The 13,299-nt window shown below is 34.0% G+C and overlaps 1 protein-coding gene across 4 annotated transcripts in view; it reads right to left on the bottom strand.

Moving 5' to 3' along the window:
- KIFAP3 (kinesin associated protein 3) overlaps positions 1–13,299 on the bottom strand; it is a 164,095-nt gene that overhangs the window by 67,832 nt on the left and 82,964 nt on the right. For all 4 annotated transcript variants that reach the window (XM_003824636.6, XM_008978294.4, XM_008978295.4 and 1 more), the window contains one exon: positions 2,540–2,640. In XM_003824636.6, coding sequence (XP_003824684.1) covers positions 2,540–2,640 — 101 coding nt within the window. The remainder of the gene's footprint in view (positions 1–2,539; positions 2,641–13,299) is intronic.

Genomic DNA, 13,299 nt, shown 5'->3' with positions numbered 1-13,299 from the left:
TAAAAAGTAATCTAGACAGACTCTTATTTCTGATTCTTTCATTTAACATAAAATTTTACATTTTATGTTTGAGATTATACATTCTAGAAGAATAGGATAACTCCAAATTCAAAATTCTATAAGTAAGTTTCCTATCCTTCTTGGTTTGCATTTATTTATCTTTTATTTAATGCTATTCTCTTTAAAATCTAAATCTGGATAAAGACAGTCAATCTCGGTAAGAATATTATGTTTTTGGCTGCTTTCCAGTTCATATCCTGTGGTCAATGAAGTTCTGACTCTAAATGGAATCGGAAAAGGAACACCCTTTGAAACTGCAAAGCAGAAACCTTTAGAACATATGGAGTGAGACTGTAGTAAATCACCTGTAATCTCACTTCGACTTGGCTACTCTTTTATTGAAAACTTGTTTGACAAAGAGTTTGATTACACTTTGCATTGAGTATAGTCTGACATGCATTATCTCTATAAGACACCCTGCCTTGCTAGATAAGATATGCTGTATATTCTTTCAGGGATGTCTATTTCCTATAAACAAGCGTAATTAGTTTATCCCCTGATATAAAAGTCTAAGAAATTACCCTTGAGAGTTTATCAATTTTTTAAATACATGTAGGTGAAATGTTAAAATTCTTGAATAGCAAATTCACTTTTAGTACTGTTTTATTTAATTTGGAATGAATGAAAGAACAGTCAATTAGAATTAATAAAAAGTTATGGTCTATTTTTTACTATATATTATTTTTCAAGTAACATGCATTTAATAATTCTTTTTAGACAAGGAATTACGTAGTAGGAGTCAAGAGGAATTACTTTCATAAGTACGATTTGTTCATATTCTTCTAACATGTTTTTAAAAGTATGTTTATTGTATATCATACATCCTACAATTTTTGTTTTAGAAAACTATTTTATAAAAAATAATGTAATATTAAAAATCAGCCCAAATAGTGTTACAGTCATCATAATTCAAATTAGTGGAAGGTAGTTTAATAAAGAGTAATGACATAATAGTGATCCTATGAATGTTAATTCCCTAAGAGTAAAATTGTTATGATGTACAGAATCTCTACCCTTATAACATACAGTCCATGTTACAAAAAAATCAATAAACTCCTTCAAGACATTTAGGACAGATATTTATTTAGGTCTATTTAGACCTAACATATAATACATATCTAGCCACTGAATCATAGCAAAAATCTTTCTTGAGAGCAGTTGTATAAAAATGAAAGAATTTTGATGAAACATTTTCCCATCAGAGAATGCAAAGCAATTAAAACTATTAATATTAACCATAAACAAAATTAAAAGACATGTGACAAACTTAAGCAATATTTGTAACATAAAATTAAAATAGTTATTATATACATTGATCTTATTTGTTAATAATAAAAATATTAACAAATCAATTAAAAAATTGGGAAGGCCCATTTTGGTGGCTCACACTTGCAATCCCAGCACTTTGGGAGGACAAGCGGGGGAAGATTACTTGAAGCCAGGAGTTTGAGACTATCCTGGGCAAGAAAGCCAGAACCTGTCTGTATAAAAAATAAAAAATAAAAAATAAAAAAATTAACCAGTCATGGTGGTGCACACCTGTAGTCCTAGCTACCCAGGAGGCTGAGGCAGGAGGATTGCTTGAGCCTAGGTATTAAGGCTCCAGTGAGCTATGACTGTACCACTGAACTTTAGCCTGGGCAACAGAGCAAGATCCTGTCTCAAAAAAAAAAAAAAAAAAAGGAAGGAAGGAAGGAAAGACTGGCAAGAGACATGAATGATCTGTAACAGAATATGGATAATAAACACATGAAAAAATGTTCAACCTCACCAATATTCATGGAAATGCAAATAAAAAGAAATAACGAACCACCGCATATTTAGAAGAACAATAATATCCAGTGTTGCTAAAAATTAAATGCTAGCTGGAAATAAAAACTTATGTTTTCTCAGAAGATATTTTGGCCAAAACAAAAACACAAGTGTTTATTATCTTTTGACTTAGCTATCCTACTTTTAAGAATTTAAACTAAAGAAAAATTCAGAGATGTGGGGAAGCATTTACAAATATGATATCTCACATTATTTTCATTTGCTTACATATATTTTTATGTGATAAATGGGAAAAAATCTAAACATACAATTTAACAATATTTAAATTATGGTACATCCATGTAATAGAATATTATACAATTAAAAATAATTTTTGAAGAATGTTCAGTGACATGAGAGTATAATTATGATATATTAATAAAGCAATATGTAAATATTATATATACCATGTAATCTCAATATATTATTTTTTAAGTATGTAGAGAGAAGTGTACCAAAGTGTTAAATAGTTATCTCTAAGTTTGGGATAATGGAAAGTTATTTTCATTTTTATACAGTTCTGTACTTCCTCAATTTTCTATAATAAATTTGTAGTATTATTAAGAAGAGAACTTTTTTAGAGAGAAAATCTTGACAAATCAAGAGAAAAGAGTAAAAAATATATATATTTGTTAAATGTTTTTCATAAAACACTTAAACCACTTACCTGTGGTATACAGTCAGTGTATGCAAACATTGATTTAAAGCGGTCATCCATGCTTATGTGGTAAAGAACACACATTGCTATTTGTTTGTAGTTGTCATTGCCTAGGAATAAAACATCATGGTGATGATGCTATAAATATATATTTTTTATATAGCACACTCATGTTAATGTACTACAACTTAGACTACTGAATAAAATCTTTATATAAACTTAATCTGAAAAATATTTTGAGCTATCTATTTCAAATCCAAAATTTAGAGCAAGCATATTCATGTTATATGTGAAACATCACTAATTTCCAAGAAAGAATGTCTATTTCCCAAGGCATAGTTTTGAAAAAGAAAATTAACCATAGGAATTAATTATTTTCATGAGTCCAATATAAAAACAATTGGGTCATTAGCCTCCCCATCTTTACTGTTTTATCAAAATATGTGATTAATACAGTTCATTGACAGTGGTGATGTATTAGATATAGTAAATAAAAAAGCATCTTTCTACAAATCAGAAACTGAAAATATCATCCAAATGATGAAAGAAGTAAAGTAGTAGTTATAACAAAAAAATAAAATATATGACTATAAAATGCTATAGGCTATAACACAGCCGAAATATAGTATGAAGAATGTCTCAGAACTTCTAAGGTAAGATTATTCTGGTTTTACATGCTTTGAAACTGAAAAAAAGTGAATACATATCAAGATTTGAAAAACAAAATGGGACTTTAATATATCATTTAATCCTACCTGCTTTCAGACAGAACATATTTTAAGGACCTACTTACAATCTCAAAGTCAGTGATAAAACTAGAGCCAGAAAAGTTGCTTAACTAAAAATTTTATCCAAAAAACAATATCCTTTTTGAAAATTCTGGGCCATGAGAAATTCTGAAGATATTCCCAAGGTAGTTAGAAATTCTTTAGAGGAAATAAACTGGTATTTTCTTTTCTTTTTTTATTTTTTTCAGAGACAGAGTCTCACTCTGTTGCCCAGGCTAGAGTGCAGTGGCACAATCTTGGCTCACTGCAACCTCCGCCTCCCAGGTTCAAGGGATTCTCCTGCCTCAACCTCCTGAGTAGCTGGGATTCAGGCGCCCACTACCACACCTGGCTAATTTTTTTTTTTTAATTTTTAGTAGAGACGGGGTTTCACCATATTGGCCAGGCTGGTCTCGAACTCCTGACCTCATGATCTGCCCACCTCGGCCTCCCTAAGTGCTGGGATTACAGGCGTGAGCCACCGCGCCTGGCCCTAAACTGGTATTTTCACAAGGCCTAGCGTAGAACATGGAAGTTGTTCAGTAAGTATCTGCTGATTGATTCTGTTTTTAATATTTAAATATAAAAGCTGAAGAGGCCGGGCGCGGTGGCTCACGCCTGTAATCCCAGCACTTTGGGAGGCCGAGGCGGGCGGATCACGAGGTCAGGAGATCGAGACCATCCTGGCTAACACGGTGAAACCCCGTCTCTACTAAAAATACAAAAAATTAGCCGGGCGTGGTAGCGGGCGCCTGTAGTCCCAGCTACTCGGGAGGCTGAGGCAGGAGAATGGCGTGAACCCGGGAGGCGGAGCTTGCAGTGAGCCGAGATCGCGCCACTGCACTCCAGCCTGGGCGACAGAGCGAGACTCCGTCTCAAAAAAAAAAAAAAAAAAAAAAAAAAAAAGCTGAAGAAATAAACTCATTTAATCAAAGATAGAAATTACTAGTTCTAAAAGTTCAGAATTTGAGACAAAGATTTGAGACAGAAGTCTTCAGTTTCAAGAGGTCTTTCAAGCATCATGCCTGTAATCCCAGCACTTTGGGAGGCTGAGGCAGGCGGATCGCTTGAAGTCAGGAGTTCAAGGCCAGCCTGGCCAACATGGAAACCCTGTCTCTACTAAAAATATAAAAATTAGCTGGATGTGGTGGTGTGCACCTGTAATCCCAGGTACTAGGAAGGTTGAGGCAGGAGAATTGCTTGTACCCAGGAGGTGGAGGTTGCAGTGAGCCCAGATTGTGCCACTGAACGCCAGCCTGGCCAACATCGAAACCCTGTCTCTACTAAAAATATAAAAATTAGCTGCATGTGGTGGTCTGCACCTGTAATCCCAGGTACTAGGAAGGTTGAGGCAGGAGAACTGCTTCTAGTACCTGTAATCCCAGGTACTAGAAGGTTGAGGCAGGAGGTGGAGGTTGCAGTGAGCCCAGATTGTGCCATTGCACGCCAGCCTGGGCAACAGAGCAAGACTCTGTCTCAAAAAAAAAGTAAGCAAAAAATATAGTGATCTTCTATCTCTCAAATTTACTTTGAACTTCCTTACCATTTGATATATTTATCTAACATATAACCTCCATGAAAGCAAGGACTTTATTCACTGCATTATCCCCAGATGCAAGAATAGTACCTAGCACAGAGTAGGTATTTAATAATTGTTGATTGGTTAATAATAATCGTTTATTAAACATTTACTACATATCAAGAGCCATGCTAAACAGACTGCATGGCATTGAATCTCAAAACAATCTGTCAAATAGGTCTTATCATCCCCATGTTTCAGATGAGAAATCTACAGTTTAGAGAAAAATAAATACTTGCCACATAGCCTTGTAAGTGGTTGAGTGGGGATTTAAACACAGGTCTCTCTGATTCCCAAATCTTTACCAGGTTATGTTACAATACTACTCTCAAACATTTTTCTTCCTCATTTGATGCCTTTGGTATTCAACATTTTTATATCACAAGGTAAAACTGTTTTCTAAGTAAGACATTATCAGGTATAAAAGACTGATAAACACTGATATATGAGGGAATTAAACATGTTTTAAAAATATACTGCTTTTTAAATCCAGGTTTTAGATTTTGCATCTTGCAAAATTGTTTGGCTAAAGCCTATTTCCTACTGCTTACAATAGCAGTAAGAACAACTCCTTGGGATAAGATAAAAACAATATATGTTTTTCAGATGAACGGACACTAGTAAGCATTTTCACCTTAAATAAAATCTATAAATTCACTAATTCAACTACTTGGAATACAACATATACAGGAAATACATTTTATTTATATGAAATAATATTTATTTATTTCATCTATTTTTAATTTTTCCCTATGGCATTATTTATAGAAAAATTAAATTTATAGAAAATTTACAGAATAGAGAGTCAAATCATTTAAGGTAAATTTCACATTTCTTCTATTGTTTGAAGAGCTTTACTACAAAATTTATAAAGAAGAGAGAAGCTGAATTAGAGTCAGAGATAGGCTCTAAGGATAATGAGTATTGACTAAGGTTAAAATAAAGCTAAGATAAAGTAAAGTGGGAGAAAATAATATTTAAAGTCTTTGTTTAGGGGTAAGAATTTTATTTGGCGGGCAGTAGGTAAAAATTGTGAAATTGCTCCAAGTAAGAGAAAAGTGCAGACAAATAAATGTTCTTAACCCCAACAATTTTGTCCTTGAGTTTGGAGCAATCTAAATATGTAAGATTTATCAATTTTAATGTTAGATTTTAACAGACCACATTTTTATACTGTTGAAGGCACCAATTTATACTTATTCTAGTATAAAGCACATTTGCCATAGCAAAACTTAACATTTGAACAGGTTCTCATGATACGTAGGTTAAACATGAAAAATTCCAACTTTATTCCCCAAGAAGGTAGGAATCCCTTAGTCTTGGTCTGACTGTATTTTACATTATTTTTTTCCCCCGGAAATTGAGATATTTGAAAATCTTTTCAAACAGAGTTTTAAAGCAAACTCATATTCTGAAGGAAAGTTTCTCTTTCCCTGTGATTCTAGTTATTTTCTATCTGTCATTCAGCTGTGGATAAGTCCTAGTCTTAATTTTTAAAAAATATTTGAAGATATTTTCTCTAGTAATGGATTCACTGAAAAGTAGGATTCCAAGTAATACAACTTATTAAATGGTAAAAGAAACGAAGAGAAATCAATAACCAATATAAAAGATTCTTCAACAACAAAGTAAATAATCAAACATTAAAATTCAATGTGAGGCTAGGAATGAAACAGGAAGCTATTCTATACTCTAGGAGAATCTGTCTGCTGCTTATGTCAATGAAAAAATTCTAAAAAGCAATGTCCTGAGGTGGCACATCATTCAGGTAAGGTGAGAGGAAGGAAAGACTCACCTTTAAAACACAGGTACTACATTAAAAGAACAAGAAATTCCTGAACATTGGGAGAAGCTAAAAAAATTAAAATAAATAAAAGAATAACAAGGGAAATTCTCTAATTAATTTTATATACATGTATGTATACATATAGCTTGTGTGTGTGTGTGTAGCTTCCAAAGGCAAACTCAGGATAAAGTGTATCTGTTAGAATAGAAAGTACAGAGAAGAGTCCAAAAATTATAATAATTTCTACTGGCAGATGAATAATATAGATAAGCAGTTCTCAGATATAACAATTTATATTAATTTTATATAGTGAAACCAAACGTCTAATTTCCAAAAGTAGGATGATTCATTTTGCAGCCAGTCCTAATTCTGCTCTTATGTACTTTCTCATTTTCCTTTTCTCTTCACACTTATGGTCAAAGGTGAAAGTTCCTTGCAGTTCTCCCACACCTTCCTGCTTTAATAGAGGATCTGTGATCCTCTATTAAAAAAACTCTGAATACGTTTCCAATTTCCTATAATATTCATCTAAAATGATCATCATATCCAAAAGTTTGCTAAAAACTAAAGGACTGAAGTTAAGAGAAGCTCTAGGGACACAAGGCTATGGACAACTAATCTTTCTTATACCACAATTCTCTGAGAGAAGGTTAAAGAGAACGGGTTAAACAAACAATGGTATTGTTCCTATTGCATGTTCAACATAGTTTTTCTCATTTAGACCTTACAGTAATTAAAGGGGTAGGTATTATCTTTGATTCAGAGATGAGGCAATGACATTCACTAAGGCTATGACCCTTTCAAAAGGAAACACAGATGTGAATCTGGGATTCAAACCTAGGTCTGACTATAAAGCTCATGCATGTACTTTTAACCAAGCCTTCCAGGAGGCAGCAGAGGGAGTGAAATCAATAATGCCAAATAAATGTAAGTTATCATCACCATTCCTTAGGGCAAAGTACAGGAAGGAGATGCATCTAGAGGGACTCTGTACGATCTGCTGGACCTGGGACTCATGGGGAAAAGGGTGAGAAGATTGGCAGTGGTGAAGAGAAGACATGAAATGGAGAAATGCAATCAGATATTTCTCAGAGGACCTGTGCCCAGATATAGCAGGTTCCAATGGATGGAAGAATTTCTTGATGGGGCAAACTGCATTATCCCCCAAGCAGTTTTGAGGACTAGACCTACAGCAGCCTAAGTTCTGAAACTCACTCTCACTAAATTGGACAATAACTGCATCGATCTGTGATTTTATGAGAAAAACAAGGTGCTAGAAGCTTAAAACATAGGTAGACTGATAAAAGCAATACTCTAACATTGGCTGACAGCTCAGGCTCTGGAGGCAGAATGCTCGGGTTCAATCTGTGGCTCTTCCACTCATTAGCTATATAGTCTTGTGAATGTTATTTAAATTGTGTGTTTCAGTTTCATCATCTGTAAAAATGGGATAACTGTACCTATCTGAAAAGGTTGTTGTGTGAGGATGAGATGAGAGAATCCTGGTAAAGCAATTAGCACTAAGTTTGACATACAATAAATCAATTCAATAAATATCATTTCTTCTTATTATGTTGACAATAACATTTTTTCTGTTTTACTAATACAACAGTACTATCATGTGTTCCTAATATATATGATGCTTTGTGTTTTTTATCCTCAAGACTTGAACTGTAGTTAGAAGTAAAGTAAGTTGGAGAGGCAGCTGAGATTTCTGAGATAAGCTAGACACAGTTCAGAGGTATACTCTGAGCCTATGGCCGAGCCACTTACCTTTCTACCTAGTCATTTTCCCATAAAGCTCTGCTGTTTGGCCGGACACAGAGGTTCATGCCTGTAATCTTAGCACTTTGGGAGGCTGAGGCGTGTGGATCACCTGAGGTCAGGAGTTCAAGACCAGCCTGGCCATCATGATGAAACCCTGTCTCTACTAAAACATAAAAATATGCCAGGCATGATGGCAGGTGCCTATAATCCCAGCTACTCAGGAAGCTGAGACGTGAGAATCGCTTGAATCTGGGAGATGGTGGTTGCAGTGAGCCGAGATCGTACCACTCCACTCTAGCCTGGGCAGCTGAGTGAGACGTCTTAAAAAAAAAAAAAAAAAAAAAAAAAAGGATAAAAGAAAAAAAAAACTCTGCTGTTCATAAAATTTAGGCTTAGGAGAATCATCTTATACCTGAGGCTCTACTCAGTGACCCATATGTAATAAGAACCCATCATCATTCTCTCACTCTCATAGAGTTATAAATCCCTTAATGGAAAAAAAAAACTTTAGTAAAGAAAATGATCCCCTCTCAATACCCCCCTCCACACACACATTGAGAAATCTCTTATCCTTTCAGGTTTCCTTCTTTTAACAGAACTTACTTTCACTCCTAAAGTGGGGAACGGTCATGGAGATGATGGGCTATCAAGCAGACGAAAGAACAGACAGAAGTCTGAGGACACTGAAGAGAAACCTCACAATTAGCTACCCTGTTTCATTTACCTTTAAACAGCATGTCCCAGGCAAATAAAACCTATATGAGCAGAGGTGTTTTCCCCATGTTTTAGCTGAACACAACTGAACAAAAGAAATCGGATTACAACTAGTGCTTCACCAGATATATATATATGTATATATATATATATATATACATATATATATATATACACACACACACACACACACACACACACTTTTTTTTTTCTTGAGGAAACAGTGTGAAAGGAGGTGATGACAGAGCTAAGGGACTATAATATTCTAACCCAAGTTGCTAATGTGTCTTCTGGATTTTATGTGAGTAAAGGTTCCCCTAGAATTTAAACAATTGATTTACAAATAACTATAAATTTAATTCCCCCCCTTTTTGTAATTAGTTAGGGAATGAAAAAGATATAAACTGGCATTTGGCCTTTTATTCAGAAAAATATGTAAATATTTTATAAATGGTCTTGTTACCCACATATTATCTTGATGATTCTAGTTCTATCCTACAGTTACAAATCACATATTTTCTTTCTCTTCTAAATAATTTCAATATATGAAGACTACAGTATATAAACCATATGTATCTTATTCACTGAATCATAAACGATTACATAAATAATCAATACTTAATAAAAATGCAGCCTATAACTTCACGGCATCTAGCAGATATCTGAAACCTACAACAAAAAAGACAAGGCATTTTAGAACAAAAGTGAGTATGTGGAGTGGGAAGATGTCTGGCAATAACCTGAATTCATCTATTCAAACACAGGTCTGCAAAGAAAGTAAAGGCTCTTTGGCAGCCAACATTTAATATTACGACTTAAAGGCTAATTTGCAGATCACATAGCAATAAACAGCTATTAGAGAGATTAAATGGTCTAAGTAAAATAAAGAGCTTATCTTTTATTGTAAACTAATAGTCTTCTTCATTCACTGAAAGAAAGAACATCTAAGTTCTTACAAAATAAAGCTCAAGAAAAAAAATCTTATATACCCTAAGTGAATTCCTACAAGAAATGAGGATTGGAGGGTATGATTTTCTCGTAAGAATTCATGACTGGAAGCCATAAACTGTAGCTAACCAGCTATGATTCCTCTACATCCTACAAATGGCAGGCATTTCAAAAAGGCTCCTTTAAGACATAAAGACATCAATTATTCCCTAACGGCATCCCAAGTAAAAACAGGCTGCCAACAGTCAGCATGCTGGCACAGCACCAAAGACTGTGAATTTTAAGCAAGGGCAGTGAAAAGACTGCCCTTGAGAACTAGGTTCTTAATGACTGGAGGTGGATTAGTCAAATCTGTTCAAGTAATAAGGGCAGGGTAGAAAAAAAAATGGCCTAGTCATTATGATTCCTTTGGTATTTATGGTAATAAACATGAATCATGATGAACTCACTGGCTATTAAACGCAGAGGTCATAAGTACTTCGATAGGATTTCCACAGGAATTCACCGTTAATTAGCTGGATCATTATTTGAAAGTGTTACTGAATTATCTTAGCATTTGTGCAGCCATTCCCCTCAAATTGGTCATTCCCAGCTGAGGGCAGTTAATGCCTTAACAAACTGGTCATTAACTCCAGTAACTGATTTTGTGGGAATTATTGCACTTATAAAGTACATTCAAGAGTTTATAAGAAACATTGCATCTTTTTTTCTTTTTAAAGAAATTTACAGCTGTAGTTCAGCTGGAGCAGCTGAAGGAGAAAAAACTCTCAGCTCTCTGGGCTGCTCTCACAATCGATTTTCTGCCAATTAAAGGGCAAAACACATGCTGATGGGTTTTGAATTTTAAAATGTCTTCAGTTTTTTCATCTCTGAAGTGATCAGTAAAAACACCATTCAATTACTAATTTTGTAAGACACTTGGGATTTTTCATTCACAGTTCAGTCAAGCAGAAATACGAGTTCTGAACATGAGAACTCAAAAGCCAAATTTCCGCTTCTGCAGTAGATCCAGCCCAACACTGTGAAAACAAAGTGAGAACACAAGTTATGGGCCACATTATTAGCCAGATTCTCATTCTCTTCTATACTCTATGTCTTCTTCTTTCAAAGTAGAACACTCCCTTTGATGTCACAGAGGCTCCATGAAAAGATAAGAGAAGTGGGAATATAAGCACACCTATATTAGGATAGAATAGCATTAAGGTGATATATTACCCCTGGAAAGTCTATATGAATACAACATGCTTCAAAATTTGCAGGTGTCTTTACATTTATTACGGAGTGAGAGCCCCTACAGTTCTATCAATATAGTGAAAATGCCACAGGCGAAAACCACCACTTAAAAGATAATTGCAACAATTATTGAACATGTTAACTACACACTGACATAGACTAAAAACACATTGAAGCTATATCAGAACATCTTTGATACATGTTTCCATATAATTTTATGTTTAACTTATTAGAGCATATACTGCAGATATATACTCAATATAAACAGATAGCCTTAGTTTAAACTTGAATTTGCACAGACCAATGTTTAAGACTGTAACTATACTGGATGATCTCTTTTATAATCGATTTGTCTATAGTCGAGATTTGAGATGAACAGATAAAAACCAACAGTTGTTAACCAACAGTTAAGGGGAAAAAATAACATAATTTATAGGTTACAAAGATCAGTATGAAAACATTAAGTACAACAATAGTTTCTGAGGTACAGTGGTTCACGGATAAGTAATTTTTTATGTCCAATTATTTAATTTTAAAAGTATGAGAAACTAACATTGCAGATCTACCAGTAAGCTAAACACTCTGTTTTTAGATAGTCACTAAATGAGTACTCTTATATAGAACATTTTTGATAGATTTTCATTTGTTTTAGTATGTACAACTGTACATTTTGCCACGCAGCTTATTTTTCAACATATCTTCAATTATTTTATTATGCCCTCTGTAGAATTTTTATTACATCCATAGAATACAAGTTATTTGCAATAAGATCTAAAGAATACACATACTTGTGGTACAAATGATAAGGACCAAAATAAAGCCCTTAATAATGACTGCTTTCTAGCCTATATGTCCAAATAATTGACTTAATATGCTTTGGCCAAATTTTACCATCTAGAAATGGAGACACCCTAGGCAATATTCACACACACACAGTATTGGAACCAGCTGGTGACAGAAGAATCTTAAGAAAAAAGGCTTCTTGATTTAATTGGGAAAACAGGAGGAAGCATAAATTTTACTGCCATTAATAACTTCAAGCAATCTTGATATGAGTCTACCTCACCCTGACAGCGAGACATGTGCTTTCTGTTAAACTGTTTGCCACTTCTGACCCCTATTGTTTGCTCACTTGATCAGGTAAGAAAATGTAGGTTTATTTATAGGATAAATGAGGCCTATTAAAATTGAGAAACAGTGTAGTAGTCTATGAGGAGTTGCGTTCTGAAACAGATGTGTGAAATTCCATAACAGTTCGGTAATAAACAGACCAACCAAACCAATTTATTTTTTGAAAGATCTACTTTAAGTTTCTTAAAGAAACTATCATAAAGGCAACCTAGTTTCAAAAAAATGGAAAACACTTCATTTTGCTTGGAAATCATTATTCTGACCATTTCCAAACAGTTTTTAATAAGTCAGAAAAGGCAAAATGTTGCTTTCTTCACAAAATAAAGTTTCATTTTTTCATTCTTTATGATGCTGTTGGTAAATTAAAAGTTAGATCATATTAATATAAAGTAAATAAGTGAATTTAAAATTGTGGAAAAATTTCAAAGGTGTTCAGAAGTTAACTTTGTCAATTTTCTTTTAAAGACACATGACAGAATGGTCAAAGGAAATAACCCTTAGTTTTTATATGATCAAAGTTTAGAGTTCAACAGTATCTGCTCTGGTGATCTCCAAAAATAAGGGAAATCAGACTTGTCTAAACCGGAAGAAATCAAACATTTATCACTTAACTCTTGACCTGGTCTGACTCCTTACATGCTGATGAAACTGTTCTACAGCTCTGTAAAATGCCCCAAACCCATATTACCTAAATGTAATCTAGACAAAAATGAATCAGGTGCCATTCTTACTCTCAAAATCAATTTTGGGTCTACTCACAGAATAGAGAAACATTTATATCAATATGGAACACCTTAGAAACTCTAATTTGTCTTCCAATGAAGACAATATGGTCTAACATTAC

Source organism: Pan paniscus, chromosome 1 (assembly GCF_029289425.2).
Source record: "Pan paniscus chromosome 1, NHGRI_mPanPan1-v2.0_pri, whole genome shotgun sequence".
NCBI lineage: Eukaryota > Metazoa > Chordata > Mammalia > Primates > Hominidae > Pan > Pan paniscus.
This window is presented reverse-complemented; position numbering and strand designations above follow the sequence as displayed.